A 16,678-nucleotide genomic window follows, 5' to 3' on the forward strand; every position below is an offset into this window, starting at 1 on the left:
CTGTGTTTACAACTGTAATGAAAATTTGGATGTAGGAGATAGATATTTCCAAAAGGCCACCTACACAGTAAAGGGTTAATGTGAACTGAATAGCTCTGTCATTTCTGTTTCCATCTTTTCTGTTTTATTGTTCGGTACTATGACGGAAAGTTTAGTTTGGCATTACAGCCACATAAAATTGCATTACAACTTCAAAAGATGCTCATAAAAGCGTGAGTAAGTAACCCCTGTGTAAGTATTGGTAATTCGTTACTTCTCAAAGTGGGACTGCTCTTAAGTTTTATTTGCTTTTTTTTATTATTATTTGAAAGCGTCTGTTCTTTTCTTTCAATGATTGTTATCAGTGTTGAAAAACAAACTCGGCCTACATAAAACTGCTTCGGCAAATAATTCCGTGTAACAAGCAGCGCTCCTGTTATCACCGGCGCTGTCGCGGCTTGCAGCGTCTGCTGCAAACTCCAGACTGAATTGCAACACACGCGCGCACGGACGCTCACGCACAGAGCGGAGGAGCGCCCGCGCCCCGCGCCCGCACCCGCACCCCGCCCCGCCCCGGTCCCGCCCAGCGGCCCGACCCCACCGAGCCCGGACCGGGGATCATGTGACAGCAGCAGCTTGTGAACCACACCGAGCGCAGACACACACACAGACACACACGCGCGCGCGCGCTCAGGCAGAGTGTGCGTTATAGAGACGGAGACACAGAGTTTCGTAACTTGGAGAAGTTTTGCCGTTCACCGAGCTGTTTTCTTTTATTTTTTTTTATCTAATTTTATTATTATTTTTGTTGTCGTCGGCCGGATGTCACGCGGCGCTGATCCCGCCGTCGCCTGCGTCACGTTTTCTCCCCGGCTCCCTAATTGAGTTTGTCTCCCTGAGAGGGACCGTGTGCCGCTCAGCAAGGCAGCTGTGAACCTCAACCCTCCACCTCCAGCCTGCAGGACCGGACTGAGCTCCCCATCCCGAGAAGTAAGTCCGGACCCGGGACCCGGCCCCGGGACGTGCTGCGGTTCAGTCTCTTAATTGCAACGTGGTCGTTTAAAAAGTTGGATGTTTTGCGTTAGAGCAGAATTTATTACAGGAAATGGATGCGGTCCATAAATCCAGATCCAGAGATGTGCGGCTTGACTTAATGAGATCAGTCTGTGTGAGTGTAATGTGTGTGATTAATTAATTAATTAGTTAAAGTTGTTTTTAATGACTGGAGGCTGCTCCTCTGTGGTTGAATCGAGGCGTTAATCTGTGTTCTAGTTTTAAGATGAGCAGTGTTTGCGTACATTAGAAGGAATTTTAAAAAATTGGATTGATAATTTATGCCTGTAAAGGCAGCAGAGAGTCAGTGCTATTTTTAGACTATTTGAGGTCCCTCTGTTTATTTGTGCATTTGAAGCCTCCTGTTAATGGTAATTAACAACATATTAATACTTAAATATTTGTTGACGCTTTTTTTGTATTCTTTAGACCTGTTATTGACATGAATGTAGAAAAAGTGTATATTAAAATATCTGAATAGAAGAGACATCTTTAGACACTTATTGTGCCAAAAATGTAAACATTCTGATAAAGGAATGCTTTGAAAAGCCACTTTTCTAGAATAGCGTTTAACCTTATTGCTGGACTTTGATTAGTGAAACTGTAATTGAATCATGAAAGTTATTTTTTGTTTTGCTTTTGAGTTCCACATATTGTTAGATCAGATTAACAGACAGACATTGTGGACTGATAGAGGCCTGAGAGTCCGAGGTGACCCTCTGCAGTGGGAGATTGGGGTCAGAGCTGGGCACATACCTACACGCTGATGGCAGTGTGTGTGACAGGTGTGTGTGTGTGTGTGAAACAGTAATATCGTTCAATGCTCTATCACACCTGAGTCTTTCTCTTGTTTCACTGCATCTCTCTCTGCTTCTCCGTCTCTGTCTCTCCCCGTTTCCTGTGCTTTGTTTCAAGGCTGAGGCTTGCGTCACACATTCCACTTGGCATATGAAGCCCTTATCCTGTTTAGAGCCTGCAGTGAGAGAGACCGAGGGAGCACGATGGGAGGAGAGAGGGATGTGGGGGGTGGTGGACGGGTGGAATGAGGGCGACATATCACTCTCGCTCCCTCTCTCTCTCTCTCCTTCGCTCTGCCTCTTTGTCTTATGTTCATACTTCTGGTCTCTTCTTGAGAAGTTAAAAAAAAGGAAGAGTTGCTTCTGTTTTTGTGTATTTTTTCAATTATTCCCGTGAACTTTGGACAGTTCTCACACACCCACACGCCCAAACACCCCACCCATCACTACGCCTCTTTTCCTGAATCAACATACTGATGTTATCTGGTGGAACAAAGTGTGCAACACACACACACTTACACACACTCACACACACACACACACACTGCTCAAAGGGCATACGTCCTCGGGAACATTGGGGCTAAACATTAAACCCCTGGATGCTGAATAGTAAGTGGTTCTAGAAGGACACTGTGGCCAACAGACAGCCATAAACTCGAAAAGCTATGACTAGTTACACAACTTCACATGTGTGCCAACACATGCTTGCTCATACAGTCATATTAACACGCATACACACACACACGCACACGCTCGAGGAACTGTGACTGTGTATGTAGCTCTTTCTTACCCCCCGCTTGCCCCCCCTCCCCATGTTTGAGGTTCATTGAAGTTTTGTCATACTTTGGTTGAAACCCACTTCGTTTTCTTCCCCGCTTCTGTCTCTGCCTTGTTCTTTCCACTTCCATTTTGACATAGTTTGGTCAGAGCTGCTGTTTTCTTTGCCTTTTCTCTCCTTCCATTCCCCCCCTCTCCCCTCTAATTCTTCGGGTAAGGAGGTGTAGTTTGTGTGTGTGGTTGTGGTGAAGGGGGGGGGGGGTCAGGCAGGAAACCACAGGCCCCCTGCAGCAGCACCCCCCCCTTCCATTTGGCTTCTCTCCTCTCTTCTTCCTCCTCCTCCTTCGCCTCTTTACACCCCCCGACCCATCAGGCAGTGTGGAAATAATAACAGTCAGGCTAAACTCTCAGGGCTTCCGCTTCTCTCTCTCTGGCAGCGCTGCTCGTTCGCTCCTTCGCTCTGTCCCCGGCCGTCTGGAAAGCTTCACGCCGTTGCCGTCTTTGACAAGTTTGACGTGAGGTGTGTGCACGTGTGTCGGTGTTTGAGCATTTTGACAACTCCAGTGTGTGTCTAGATGTGTGTAACCCTGTTTGCGTGCGTGTGTGTGCGTGTGTGTGTGTGTGTGTGTGTGTGTGTGTGTGTGTGTGTGTAACGATGGATCCTGTTTCCTATCCCCTGCCGATGGCCCCCTCTGGCCTCCCCCCGAGGTCTGGAACCCTGCAGCCTCAGTCTGCTGGAGAGGACTGTGTGTGTGCATGTACACGTGCGTGTTTGGGAGGGGTGGGGGGGTGGGGGGGGGTGGGGGGGGGGGTAAAAAAGAAATGGAAGGACAGGGCTTGGAAGAGCAGATGAGGGAATAGGAAGCCAGAATAAGAGGATAAGGGGCTTCGGCAGGGGCCGTAAAGTGAGTCAAAGCCAGAGCAGCATTAGAGGAGCCAGGACTGGGAAGTGAGGTAAGGGCTTTAAATTAGGGCGCAGGGAGGTGCACTGAGGGGTGAGAGCCTGGAAGAGGAGGCGCATTTCAATGAGTCAGGGGCAAGAGAAGCAGTGTGGAGCAGTAAGAAGCAAATGTTGTCCCAGACAAATGAAACGTTAAAAACTGGAAGGCTCGCTCGCCCGCCACCTGGGGTGAGTCATGAAATTAGGCTCCGTCATAAAAAAAAAAAAAAAACCAAGCGGTGAATCCCCTGAGGACCGTAACGAGCCGTGAGTCAAAGCTGCTCTTCAGGAATCAGATGTGTGTCGGTGGCAGAGTCGGGTAACTGGATCTAGAGAGGACAGAGTCAGAACATAAAGCAGCGGCAGCCGAGTGACACAAGGTGAGACTGACAGGAGAAAAGAGCAGCCGAAAAGAGAAGCTTGAAAGTTTCGTGTGTGTGTGTGTGTGTGTGTGTGTGTGTGTGTGTGTGTGTGTGTGTGTGTGTGTGTGTGTGTGTGTGTGTGTGTGTGTGTGTGTGTGTTGCGGCATGTTCTTGGACAAAGCTGTTGTCTGGAGGTTTCTGGTCTCTCTGGTGATCTCATCATCTTCAGCCTGTTGCCATTAGACTCTGTGTGTGTGCGTGTGTGGTGTGTGCGTGTGTGTGTGTGTGTGTGTGTGTGTGTGTGTGTGTGTGTGTGTGTGTGTGTGTGTGTGTGTGTGTGTGTGTGTGTGTGATCATTTAGTCCTTTGGTGATTTACTGTGTGTATTCTGTTGAGTTAGCAGAAATTTAGTGTGTGGCTCTAAGTGTGTTCAAGTGTGTGTGTGTGTGTGTGTGTGTGTGTGTGTGTGTGTGTGTGTGGTTGAGCTGGAAGCCAGGGACTCCAAGCCACAATATTTTCCCCTTCAGTCATGTTGTTTTATATCATTCATAGAGAGGCAGAGGAGGCGAGCGCGGGGTGGTGTGTGGTTCAGATAAATACAGTAGTGGAGAAGTGATTGATCGCAGATGAGAGAGTGAGGAAGACATGTTGGAGAAGATCTGGAGTCTAAAGGTGGAGGAAAAGAAGACGGGGGGGGGAGTAGGAAGTGTTTGCTGAGTGGGTTGGGGTTGAGTACACAGTAGCTCTACTGACCTAGAAGGACAATATTTGCAGACATGCACAAACACACACCCACTTGTAGAGTGCAAGGGGAGAAAAATACTCCTCAGCAGGTCTGTGCGGCTAAGTATTTACCCCATGGGTGCAGTATGTACTGCTTTGTTTACTTCCCAGTATGCTTATGCTTTTATTTCCAATTCTGTGAGTTTTACCTGGAAATTCTCAGCAAACAAAGAAGCACAGTAGCTGATTTCCACTTGTTCTTCTTGAACTGACCAGTTTCACAGAAAACGCTTTGTTTCCAATTGTTTGGTCTGTAAAGGTAAATATACAGGAAAAGGAGAATAAGCTTCAACATTATTATATTTTTTTAGACCAGTTGAACCAACGATGTTCAACTTGTCCTAAGAAAATGAGCAAACAGCAATAATCATCTGTACCACCACTTTATAATGCTTATTTTTATGGATTAGTCTCAATAAATCATCGAGATGTTGCAGTTCCGGTTCCTCTATGAAGGTACATCTGGTCAGTGTTCATTTCGGGCGATATCGCCCCAAACGAGCAGCTGCTGTGACTGCGTGACGTTCTCCAGGCAGTTCGGTCTTCTTGTACAGCTGCAGTGTGAAAGCAAACCAAACCAAGGCGTGAGCATCTTCAGGGTTCCCCACCCAATCAAACCCGGGACCCCGGCCCGTCCTGACGTGAAAGCAGCCTAAATGAAGCTCCTCTGGTGTGGTCGTTAAAGTTTGGGCGGCTCCTTGTGTTTGTTGTTTTATGAGCCACCCTGAGGGGAACTTGGTCTCCTGCTGACCTGCTGTCGCTTGTTGCCTTTTTTGGTCTCCTCTGCTCATTTCTCTGGAAACCAGCTACTTATGCGCACCAGTGTCTTAGACCACAACAAATAATATTATTTTTTGATTCTGTGACCGGTTGACCTTCCGTTGATCTTCGTCCTCATATTTGTCCCTTTATCCTGTGAGTTATGGTCTTTTAAACTAGTCCTGTCTTTCAAAGAAAATATGCAAGAGAGGTGAACTTTTACAGGAACGGTGCGTTTCTGAGAATGTTCAGTGTGTGCCAAGTGCTGCGGGGTATCTTACATCATTTGTAAGGACAAGATTTCCTGCAGCACGTGAACACGTACGTGTGCAGTCTCAGAAGCAGCCGTGTGTGCCTCTAAATCGCCCTGCAGCTGAATTCAGGAGATCATATAGCTTGTACTACCATGCATGCCTTCACTCATGCGTGAGCACATTTCACTGAATTCCACAGTTAACAGTCAGTTTTCTGTGAACAGGAATCAGTGTGAACTAGTTCGAAATGTATTTTATCACAAGTTTACTTGTAAGTAACTTTTGGATCAGGAAAGGAGGGACAATAGAGCTGGAGAAATGTTCTTATCGTCCCCTGGGATGATTAAAAAAGTAAATAAAATTCTTCTACAATATTAGACTGAGGTGCAGCACTAGTGTCATTAGTAATGAGCAAAACTGTGTTCATTTTCGGTTTTCATCAGTCATTTTGTGATTTGGAATATTGTATTTCCAGTGATTTTAATAATGACTACATACTTTACATTTATTTTTGTTAAAAGTCAGAATTGTAGCTGATTTAGTTTTTAACACACAATATGGAGATGGTTCGGATTCCATCTGTACGACTCTGAGCAGAAAAACGCAATCTGCAGAGATTGCAGCAAACATGTTTCGACCAAAAGTTCAAGCACGAAAAATTGATTCCGCCGTCTCTGAAGCCGGGGACGGACGGGACGGAGCGTGTCAGGCCTCCAGAAAAACACACCGAATGACCAAGGAGACACGTGAACACACAGGTGGATATTAAACACGTGGCGTGCTTTATTTATGTTGAGCTAAATAATAGGTATAAAGCCATAAAGTACCGTCACGTTTAATCACACTCGGTGAAGTACCCGGCCTTTGAATACGGTAAATGCTTCAGGTAATAAAAGCTGTGCCAAACATATGGTCTGTGGACCGAAACCAGGAAGCAGGGGGTCCAATCCGATGCATATAATCAAGTCATTGTTGGATTTTTGGTCGCAGCGGGTTTTAAAGACACAGTTGACTGCATTTGGCACCAGGATATATGTTTAAAATTGGCATGATGTTGAAATTGTACTTAGTTTGAAGATATGGATTCTATTTATTTGCATTAAATCGTTTGGATTTGCAGATGTTTGTGCATTGTTGTCAAGCTTCTTCACAAAAAGTGACTATATTACAGTCTGTATCAGTGACTTTGACCCATAAATGATAAAACATAATTGTGAAAAAAACCCCAATAGATTATACTGTATATCACCATTTGGAAAAAAAACATTGAGATTTGAATTGTGTGCCATATCGCTCGGCCCTACGATTACTGAAGTCTTACGGTTTGGGGACTTCCAAATTTGCCACAGTTGTTTTTTTTTTTTCAAGCGTCGAATGAGCTTTTGGGCATTTTGGGGTTTCTTTGTTTCTGTAGTGAAAACACATCCATGTTGCACCGACGCCGCTTCCTTTGTCCTTTTCTCACTTCATGCTCTGTCTGTTTGTGCTTCGCACTCACTCTTATTGTCACCTGGCTGCGCAATTCACAACCATAATAGAACAACTACTTGACCTTTAGTTGAACCATAATACAATACAAACCCGGATTAGAACGCACAGACTCACGCACGCGCGCACACACGCGCACACACGCGCACACACGCGCAGTTCCCACCTGACTGCAGGCTCTTTGTTTCTCTGGAGCCGGGCAAAGGGCGAGGCTTCAGTCGTCATGTTCACACCCTTCCTGACATAACTCGCAAGCATCCTGCTCCTCGATTGGTTTGCTCCCCACCTGGGGTCTGTTTGTGTGTGTGTGTGTGTTTGTGTGTAACTGTGTTCTACTTCATGTTTGTGTGCTGCCGTGTGTTTACGTGTGTTCTCGCCCATTTGTTAATAATTAAAGACTAGCTTGTCTTCAAACTGTGGACTTTAATCAGGTCACACACACTCAGACTCCCTCGGGGTACATTCTTTGACAGTTCATGTTGCAGTAATGCCCCAACACACACACACACACACACACACACACACACACACACACACACACACACACACACACACACACACTCACACAGATGCTCATAAACACTCATTTCAGCACAAACAGAGTCATCCCAGCTGCACACGGCCTTTCAAAGCCAAGGTAACAGGAACCACCTTTTGAAACCTCACACGCTTTTGATCCAAACACTTGTCCAGCCTTGGTAGGGGTGTGTATGTGTGTGTGTGTATTTGTGTGTGTGTGTTTGGGATGTGTCGTGTGAGCTTTTACTGTCCCGACTGTCACGGAGCGGTTTTGGAGCCCCGCCACACCTGGGATTGATTATGATCTCATAAAAACAATGCGCTGGAAGTTGCTTGTAGCTTTGGGAGTGCCGGATGTATTGACAAGACCTCCACCCTGTTATCTGTCAAACGGATGGAATGATTGGCAGTTTGAGATGGTGAAAGAGGTGAAAACTGGTCTGAGAGTAAACTATGCTCAGAGATATTATCTGACATGACTGGCAAGGCTGTTCTGACAAACCTCTTCATGTGGTTTTCGCTGTGTGGATGTGTTGTGTGGCCTTTTTTGCTTTTCTAAATTTTTCTAAATTAATCATAAAAGATAAATACAAAAAAACAACCAGCACCGTTTTCTTTTAGGCACTATGTTTCACACCCCGCTTGATTTTCTCAAGAAGCCTAAACCTGATGTCGGGAACAGCTGGAGTGTCAGGGTCTGGTTATCTTCACAGCAGCTGTTTACATTAAATACTTATTTCAGATTAAGTTGATAACACGTGTTTCTTTTTTTAAATCGACCGGTAGCTTCTGTCTCCCATGTTAAACTATTCTCAACTGAACAGCGTGTGTTGACTGTGTGTGTTTGGTCTTGTCTTGTAGGAGCCTGGCCTTTGCAGCCATGCTGATGTATGATTACCCTCTGAAGACAGACATGGAGACGGTAAGACGTGTGTTTGTGTAAATGCCCCTTTGGGTGCGTTTCGTGTGTTCTTGTGTGCTCGCATCAGGCCCGAACACGTTTTTTTTTTTTTTTTTTTTCTTTTACTGTCATACAGTAACCATGTTCTCGCACACACACACACCCACACACCCCTACGTTGCTCCTGCTACGTGTCTAGACAGACTGGTTCCCACATTCCTGCTCTTCCTGGACAAACAAGCCACTGTACAGTGGAAATTTGCATACAATGGTTCCACACACTGCCAGGCAGTGTATAATGAACTGTAAGAGACATAACAGTTATCTGCTGTCAAACAGCTGAGCCGGAGGTTTTTTGGCCGCCTGCAGTTGTTTGTGTGGCAGAAATGTGTTTTCCCTGTTATTCAAAGCAGAACGGAAATTTCTAACTCTCTGCTCTTTTGTCTCCGTTCACGGTTTCCTTCTCCGGCATCCTCTCTTTCTCCTCTCCCGCAGTCCTTCTACTCATCGTTGGTGAAAACCCCCGAGCCGTACAGAGTGATCTTCCCCCATCCGGCCAACCTCTACCAGATGCACATGCACACCTTCGCCCAGTCGCAGACCCCCGGCAACCCGGCGCACACGCAGATGGAGCCCGTGGATCTGTCCACCAGCAAGCGCTCGTCCTCCACCTCCTCGTCCTCCTCGACCCCGCGCTCGTCCGCCTCCTCCCCGGCCTCCCCTCACAGCACCCCTCCCTCGCCGTACAGCTCAGCGAGCCGCGCCTCCCCCCGCTGCTCGCCGCCGCACAGCCAGCTGCGGTCGTCGCCCTCCCACTCCCTGCAGCACCCCGGCTCCTCGCTGCCCTACCCCACCATGGTGGCCCCGCTGATCAACCCGGCCTCTGGGGTCATCCAGGGGTCAGGGGTCATGGTGTCCCCGGTCATGGTGCCTCTGTCAGTCCTCTACCCGTCGCCCCTTCACCTGCACCAGCCATTAATGGTGAACCCACCGGTCGCCGGCGAGGACGACCATCATCGGAGCAGGGAGCACAAGACAGGTGAGAGCTCTTTGATTTTTATCTGTTTGAACTTTACTTCAATTAATAAATGTCATCTGGGGGCTGGGAACCTTTTGACGCTTTCTCCTTAAAAGTACATAAATCTCTTGCCAAAAATGAGGAAGTCTTATTCATTTCCTCTCTCATTTTAACAGTCTCTGCATAATCTCATTTGTTATGAAAGCACTTTTTCCTTTTTGTTTCGGCGGTCAGCCAAAGGGCAGTGAGACGCGGGGGTCACAATCTCTGGATTTTCAACCAGTGACTGAGAACGATGTGATAAAACAAGCACAAGTCTGCCAATTTTATTTAGATCCAGATTTATAGACGAGTTACAAGCAGAGAAATATCAGTATAAATGGGTTAGAAGACTAAAGAATGTTTCCAGAGGATGTGTTTCAGTCCAAACTACATCCTGACAGTGAAGCTCGAGACGCATGCGAGCGATAAAGGACTTGTCTTCAGTGGACCGTTAAAATGTGGCATTTCTAACAACTTCAATTACCGGCCGTTCACATCTGGTGATTGTTTCACATCCTCACAGTTCACTCCGCGAAGCCCCTGGAACTCCGAGGGGACGCCCACGACCTGCACAAGCCAATCAAAACAGAGTCCCGCCCTGAACTCATTCATGACCCCCACAGCGGCCTGGAGATGAAATCATCGGTCATCAGGATACCGCACGAGTACGAGTGAGTAGCTCGCCGACAAATGCTAAAGTTGCAAGTTTTTTAAAAGAAGCTCTGACTGTTGCACAATATTCAGCGTCTTCAGGTCAGAGACTCACTCTGAATCAGATCCGCCCCGTTCCTGTTTTGACCTCTTTTTTCAGGGCAGGTGCTCTGCCAGGACTCGGGGTTTTTAAGGCTCTTAAACACAAGGGATTAGCTCGCCGCTGAAATATGCAGCGTTAATACAAGGAAAGAATCCTGATTCAGGCAAGAACAATTTACACAAAGCACTTTTAGAAGCCTCAGATTAGAAAAATCAACATGAGCGCCGCAAGATTAATGATTTTCAACAAGGAAGAAGAGGAAAAATATTTTCTGTTGTAGTTCTTATCTTTCCAAGGAACTGGGGTCATGTTGGCGGTGAGTTGCCTAACATTAATGGGCATTGCGTTGCGTTTCCCTTCAGCTCTGGAAAGTCTCTGTTAATTAATTGGATGACGCACGGGGAACATTGTTTCGCTTGCAGCGGAGAGCTTAGATTATTAAGATCAAGTCTGTGATATACAGATAATAAAACACGAGGAAACATTGCGGGCGTCACGGGTGACACGTGAACGCGGATCCTTCTCTTTTCCGGGTGTGTCTGATCCTGAATCGTTCCACTCTGACGTCTCCGCCTGCAGACTCCGCCCACCAGCCACACCCGTCTCCTTATCGCCTGGCTTGGAGGAACAAGGGTTCATATCAGGCTCCTCTGTCCTCCTCCCTTTCTCCTCCTCGCTCGGATGCTTCCTGTCTGTTTTTGATACTTTTTGTCCTGCTTCTTTTTGGTAGCCGTTTTGCTCCTCCCTCCTCCTCCATCTCTAACTAAATAATGGGGCCGTTGGCGGTTAGTTCCTCCTGGTGTAAAGTGCTTATGGGAGTTCGACCCTGGAGACAGAAAAGGGTGTGTTTCTGTCCGTCATCACCTCTTCTCTCAACATACACGCACCTGTGTGTGTGTGTGTGTGTGTGTGTGTGTGTGTGTGTGTGCGCGTGCCTGCCACAAGGGAATTTTTACACATTCCTTTTATCAAAATTGATCTGTGTGGGACTCATATTTCAACATTTGACACCTGTTGTCAACTGCCACACACACACACACACACACACACACACACACACACACACACACACGCACACACACAGCTCATAGAATAAGACTGAGTTGTCTCCTCTCACTAACTGTAACACATTTTTACTGCATGATCTCATAATTTATGACCGTGTAAGCTTTTGTTTTCACCAAATGTTTTTATTTGTGCACACACACACAGACACACACACACGAAACGCATGAATGGAGCATTGAGTATGAAGGAAGGCAGTAAAATGTCAAGGTTTCCACACTTGCAGAGCTTGTTTCGGGAAGTACGTGAGCGCGACACGGAAGAGCTGTATCAAATTCCAGTGGCTGAACGGCTGAATGGCGTATTAAAGAAACAGCAGTGACAGAGGTTGACAGGACAAAGCGGGGCGTGGTAGACTGGAAAAAGGCGGGAGGTGTTTTTTTTCTGCTTCCTGACTGGCAGAAGTTGTTATTTCACAGCAGCCAAATCAATCTGGCGTCTGGATTGAATGTAGTGACGGTGGACGTCGGCTCCATCTGCTGGTGACATGAGGAACGACGCGGCGGCGGCCTCTGACCTCTTCTTGTCTCTCTCGCCAGGGGAAACAGCCCATCGGTAATAGTTCACTCGGGCGCCAAGCATCCCCTCCCGGCCGAGTCTCCAGACACCCTGAAAAAGCGGCGGATCCACCGATGCGACTTCAGCGGCTGCAACAAAGTGTACACGAAGAGCTCCCACCTGAAGGCGCACCGCAGGACACACACCGGTGAGACGCCTCGCCTCGCCTCCGGTTCTCATCACACACTTTTAAACTTTTCCCACAATGCTCATCTTGTGTGTTGTTCTCCTGACAGGGGAGAAGCCCTACAAGTGCATGTGGGAAGGCTGCACGTGGAAGTTCGCCCGTTCGGACGAGCTGACGAGACACTTCCGGAAGCACACGGGGGTCAAACCGTTCCAGTGCCCGGACTGCGAGCGCAGCTTCTCGCGCTCCGACCACCTGGCCCTGCACAAGAAACGCCACCTCCTGGTGTGAACGCCTCCACTGGGCAGCTGCAAACAAACTGGGTGCTGACTTCCGAAATGGACCGTACCACTTTGACTTGAGAAGCGGGGGGGGGTGCTCATTGGATTCTGACTGCGGAGTGGGGAGACGTTCCTCAGGGTGCAAGTTGAGACTCTTTCACCTCATGAGTCTGAAAATGAGCTGACGCCGGCTCACTACTCGCAGATTTATCACAACGCATTCTGATTTTACCTTTGATGGGAATGTGGTAGCTGTTCCTGACCTCTGATCAGCCATAGAAGGGCGAGACACTTTCTTTCTTTCTTTTTTTTTGTTTTTTTTTTTAATTCAAGAGGATTGCTGCATCTCAGCTGGCTGACAGCGGCGTCCTCTCCTGTCTTCAGAACCAAACTGCATCAACACCACATCTTCGTGCAAACACGTCTCATTTCTGTGCATGTGATCAAAGAAAGAAATCCAAGCGTGGACGCAGTCACACGCCTACACACACATGTTATTTGCTGGCTAAGCCAATAAAATGTGAATCTTTCCAGAATGTATCCCTTCATGCTTACTTTGCTTTATGTCATGCATACATCGACCTTTTCTTTTTTTTTTTTTTTTTTTTTTTGGTTGTTTTTTGTTGTTTTTGTTCCGGCGCAGCTACCTGGGAATCGATGCTCGCTGCTCCTCTGTGGACATTCAAACACCACACACCTCATCTGCCTCTAAGCTTACGTCCATGAAGTGATGACAGGTAGCCAACGCTTGCTTTCACCTCTCGTCGTGCACACAGCGGATCACATGCACTTATCCACAGCAGCTCAGCCTCGGTTTTGTGTGCTTTCCAGTTGGTTCGTTTTGTTTTTAAAGTGGGGACTGTGGGTCTCATTCATTGTCGGAGTGAAGTGTTTTGTTCATTCAGAAATGTGAAAGTTGCTGCACAGGGGCATTATTGACGTGTCGGTGAGAAAAGACACCATTCGGTTGGTTTAGGGTAGAAGCAATGAAACGTCTGTTTTTGTCTTGTATCGTGTATTTCTGAAATGTGTATTGGTTTATGATGTGACGCCATAGTAGCCTTTTTTTTTTTTCATTTTATCACACTTTTTAATGGGAAACTACAAAATGCAAAGCAGGGAAATGTGCTCTTCAATGTTTGTTTTTCAGGAGCAGGTTTATTCAGAACACCTCAAAAGGATTTGCGTTTCATATGAAATAATACACCAATTGTCCGATTCTGAAAATTTTAAGATCATTAAATAGCAAATATTTTGCTACTAAACCATCCATTTATTAAATGTAACGTTGATTTTTGCTGCACAGTTTTATTTTAGCTTTTGGGGAACAAAATAGCATATTTGTACATCTCCAATGTGCACTTTATATATATTTTATATATACATGTATATTAGCAGTAGGTAACATTCCCAAAGCCAAACATTTTAAATCAGTTGTTTCTCTTGATCTGTTAGTACTTTACAACAGGTGTGTCTGTTTGTAATCACATGAGGCCAAAAGAAGGTGTGACACTTTCTTTGATTCACTTCTACACATTATAACACACAATTACACACCGAATGTAGCAGCTCAGCCGATCTGCATTTGCTCCTGAAAGCTTTTTTTTTTTTTTTGTGGTTTTTGCTTGTATATGTTTTTGTATCTTTGCAAATACAAGTTGTAATATATAAATATATATATCTATATATTTTTTAATTGATTATTAGACTGAAAGGGCAATTAAAGGTTTTTATTAAGCATGATTTTGATACTCTATTAAACATTTCTGTGATGTTGTGTATATAATAAACCCTCTTTTCTTTTTCATTCTAAACGTTGGCAATTCAAAGGGAACGTGTCAAGCTGTGAACATATAACGTACAGGTCTATCTGCAATTTTACATTTTTAAACAGAATATTCCTACCATTCAATAAACATATTGGTAATATTTGTGAAATGGGTTGTTGTGTTGTATATTGTTACTGTTTCTTTTTTAATTGATTATTAAATCAATCATGCCAGACACTGAACTACATTCACATAAATGCATCACAATCTTAAATTTTAAATGTTTAAAGGATGAAATACTGTTTTATGCAACAGTCGTGTATTTGACTGAAAAAAAAAGAAACAAAGAAACTGATCAAACAAAAGCCGAGGGCTCGTCCGGGATTTGAACCCGGGACCTCTCGCACCCTAAGCGAGAATCATACCCCTAGACCAACGAGCCGATGTTGCAGTTCAAAAACGTCATTGATATGTAGGAAATTCTCAATCACGTTATTCCAGGATTAATTTCACGTTTGTATTGTTAAATTTTACACGTAGTTATTGACACGCGCCTAACTGTTCATTATAACAGCGTTCAGTGCAAATACAGGATTCTTATTAGCTGAAGACGAAGTGCTTTGACTTAGCAAGATGATTCCCCCCTACTTCCAGAGTTTTGCCGGTACGTATCTTTCACACTGATTAATTTGTGGCCAGTACAAATCCCATAGATAGATAGATAGATAGATAGATAGATAGATAGATAGATAGACATCAGTAGCCATTGCAATGTTTGTACATTTGAGAACAGTCGGGAGACCAGGGGTGTTTCCAGACCCCCTGGTGGCCCCAGGCAAGAGGGACTATGGGGCCTCTCAGGCCCAGAATCATGATGAATGAAGTCCAGGACGAAGGATCACCAAAGAAATACTTTAATTAATAGCGGTACATTACCTCCGCTGGCAGAGGTAAGTGTGTGCTCTAAGTTGGTCATACCACAGAAGTGTGTTGTTTACCATACTGTCAAATAATGTGAATGATTATATACAGACTTTATTAATGTGTTTTGAAGGAAATGGTTGAAATCACTTTGCACAGACTCAGCTAACTTTTCTGGTGCTTGGAGATGGATGACTGGGAGTTTGGGACAAAGTCCCTTGGACTACCTGGGACTAACTTTTTTATAATGTAACACACATAGCTTACACATTCTCACTTACCATTACCAGGTTTTTTTTTCTTTTCATCCTTTTCTCGATTTTTCTTCTCTTAGCGTGCCCTGAGGGATATGTCCACTTCATTTTGTGTGTTTGACAACACTGACTGCACGTTGATGCAAGGGCTTACAGTCATATCGGCCCCAAGCCCCATGAAAAACTGGCAAGGCTCTCAAGTGTCACGCACTGAACGTGACAGTCACGCATTTCGGTCTTTTGTCATGCACTCACGCCACACATTGTATTTCTCAACACATCTGCAAGCCTCTCACTTACCTGTCAATCAAAAAAAAAGGGGGGGGGGGGGGGTGCAATCATTTATTATCATCCATCATCAGGGCTGTGAAACTCCTGTGTGTATTTTTTGCGTTTCTCACATTTTTCTATTATATTGTACATATGTGTCTATCTTAACTGTATATTTAAATTATATTTAATTTATATCTGCTATTATTTTCATAGTGTACATATGTACCTGTTTAAAAGCATATTTAAATTCTATTTAATTTATATCAGTTAATGTATATCTGTTATTTATTGAATTATATCTGTAAATTATTAATTTATATCTGTTAGTTTATATCTGTTATTTAATTACATCTGTCTTAAATTTCTATTTAAATTCTATTTAATGGTGTCAGTTAGCGTACATCTGTTATTTAATTATATCTATCCTACACACACACACACACACACACACACACACACACACACACACACACACACATATATATATACATATATATATATTATGGTTGGGCTTTGTAAATTTCATATTTCACGTTTCTATTCCATTTATAGTTCTTTTCTCTGTTCTGTTGGAACACTGCGTTTTCCCCGTGGGACAAATAAAGGACTTTCAATCAATTCAAATCAATCTAAATTATTCAAATGTCGCTGTGTGATAACATGAAACAAGGAGGCACCAATCAAATTTGATTTGTAACTGCAGATAGCATTTCTACATTTGTAAAAGAATAATGAAACACAATAGATGTATGACAATAGATATCTGTACTTCCATTAAAAAGCTGCCTTTGAATGATCAGGAGTCAGGACTCTGTGGGTGTAGCTCTGTCACTTCACGTGACTCACTTTGCACCAATATGGTTCCTTATATGGTTCCTTCTTTCTGTATGAAAATATCATTCAGAACTTTCCTGACTGAGGAGTTTGCAACAATGTGTAGTTTTAAATGACGTCATCATCTAATTTGACCTAGACATACAAATGAGCCTCGATACAAATTACAAG

The 16,678-nt window shown here is 44.8% G+C and overlaps 1 protein-coding gene and 1 non-coding gene across 2 annotated transcripts; one reads left to right on the forward strand and one right to left on the reverse strand.

Moving 5' to 3' along the window:
• Nucleotides 1–640: 640 nt before the first annotated feature.
• On the forward strand, nucleotides 641–14,394 carry klf3 (Kruppel like factor 3 (basic)). The gene is made up of 6 exons (XM_030095125.1): nucleotides 641–969; nucleotides 8,572–8,632; nucleotides 9,107–9,650; nucleotides 10,195–10,342; nucleotides 12,030–12,196; nucleotides 12,285–14,394. Exons 2-6 carry the CDS (start codon nucleotides 8,591–8,593, stop codon nucleotides 12,464–12,466), a joined length of 1,083 nt encoding a protein of 360 aa, XP_029950985.1. The 5' UTR covers nucleotides 641–969; nucleotides 8,572–8,590; the 3' UTR covers nucleotides 12,467–14,394.
• Nucleotides 14,395–14,595: 201 nt separating this feature from the next.
• trnap-agg (transfer RNA proline (anticodon AGG)) lies at nucleotides 14,596–14,667 on the reverse strand. The gene has a single exon. It is a non-coding gene; the product is annotated as a tRNA-Pro (tRNA).
• Nucleotides 14,668–16,678: the final 2,011 nt, after the last annotated feature.

This window comes from Salarias fasciatus, chromosome 6 (genome assembly GCF_902148845.1).
Source record: "Salarias fasciatus chromosome 6, fSalaFa1.1, whole genome shotgun sequence".
In the NCBI taxonomy this organism is placed as follows: Eukaryota; Metazoa; Chordata; class Actinopteri; order Blenniiformes; family Blenniidae; genus Salarias; species Salarias fasciatus.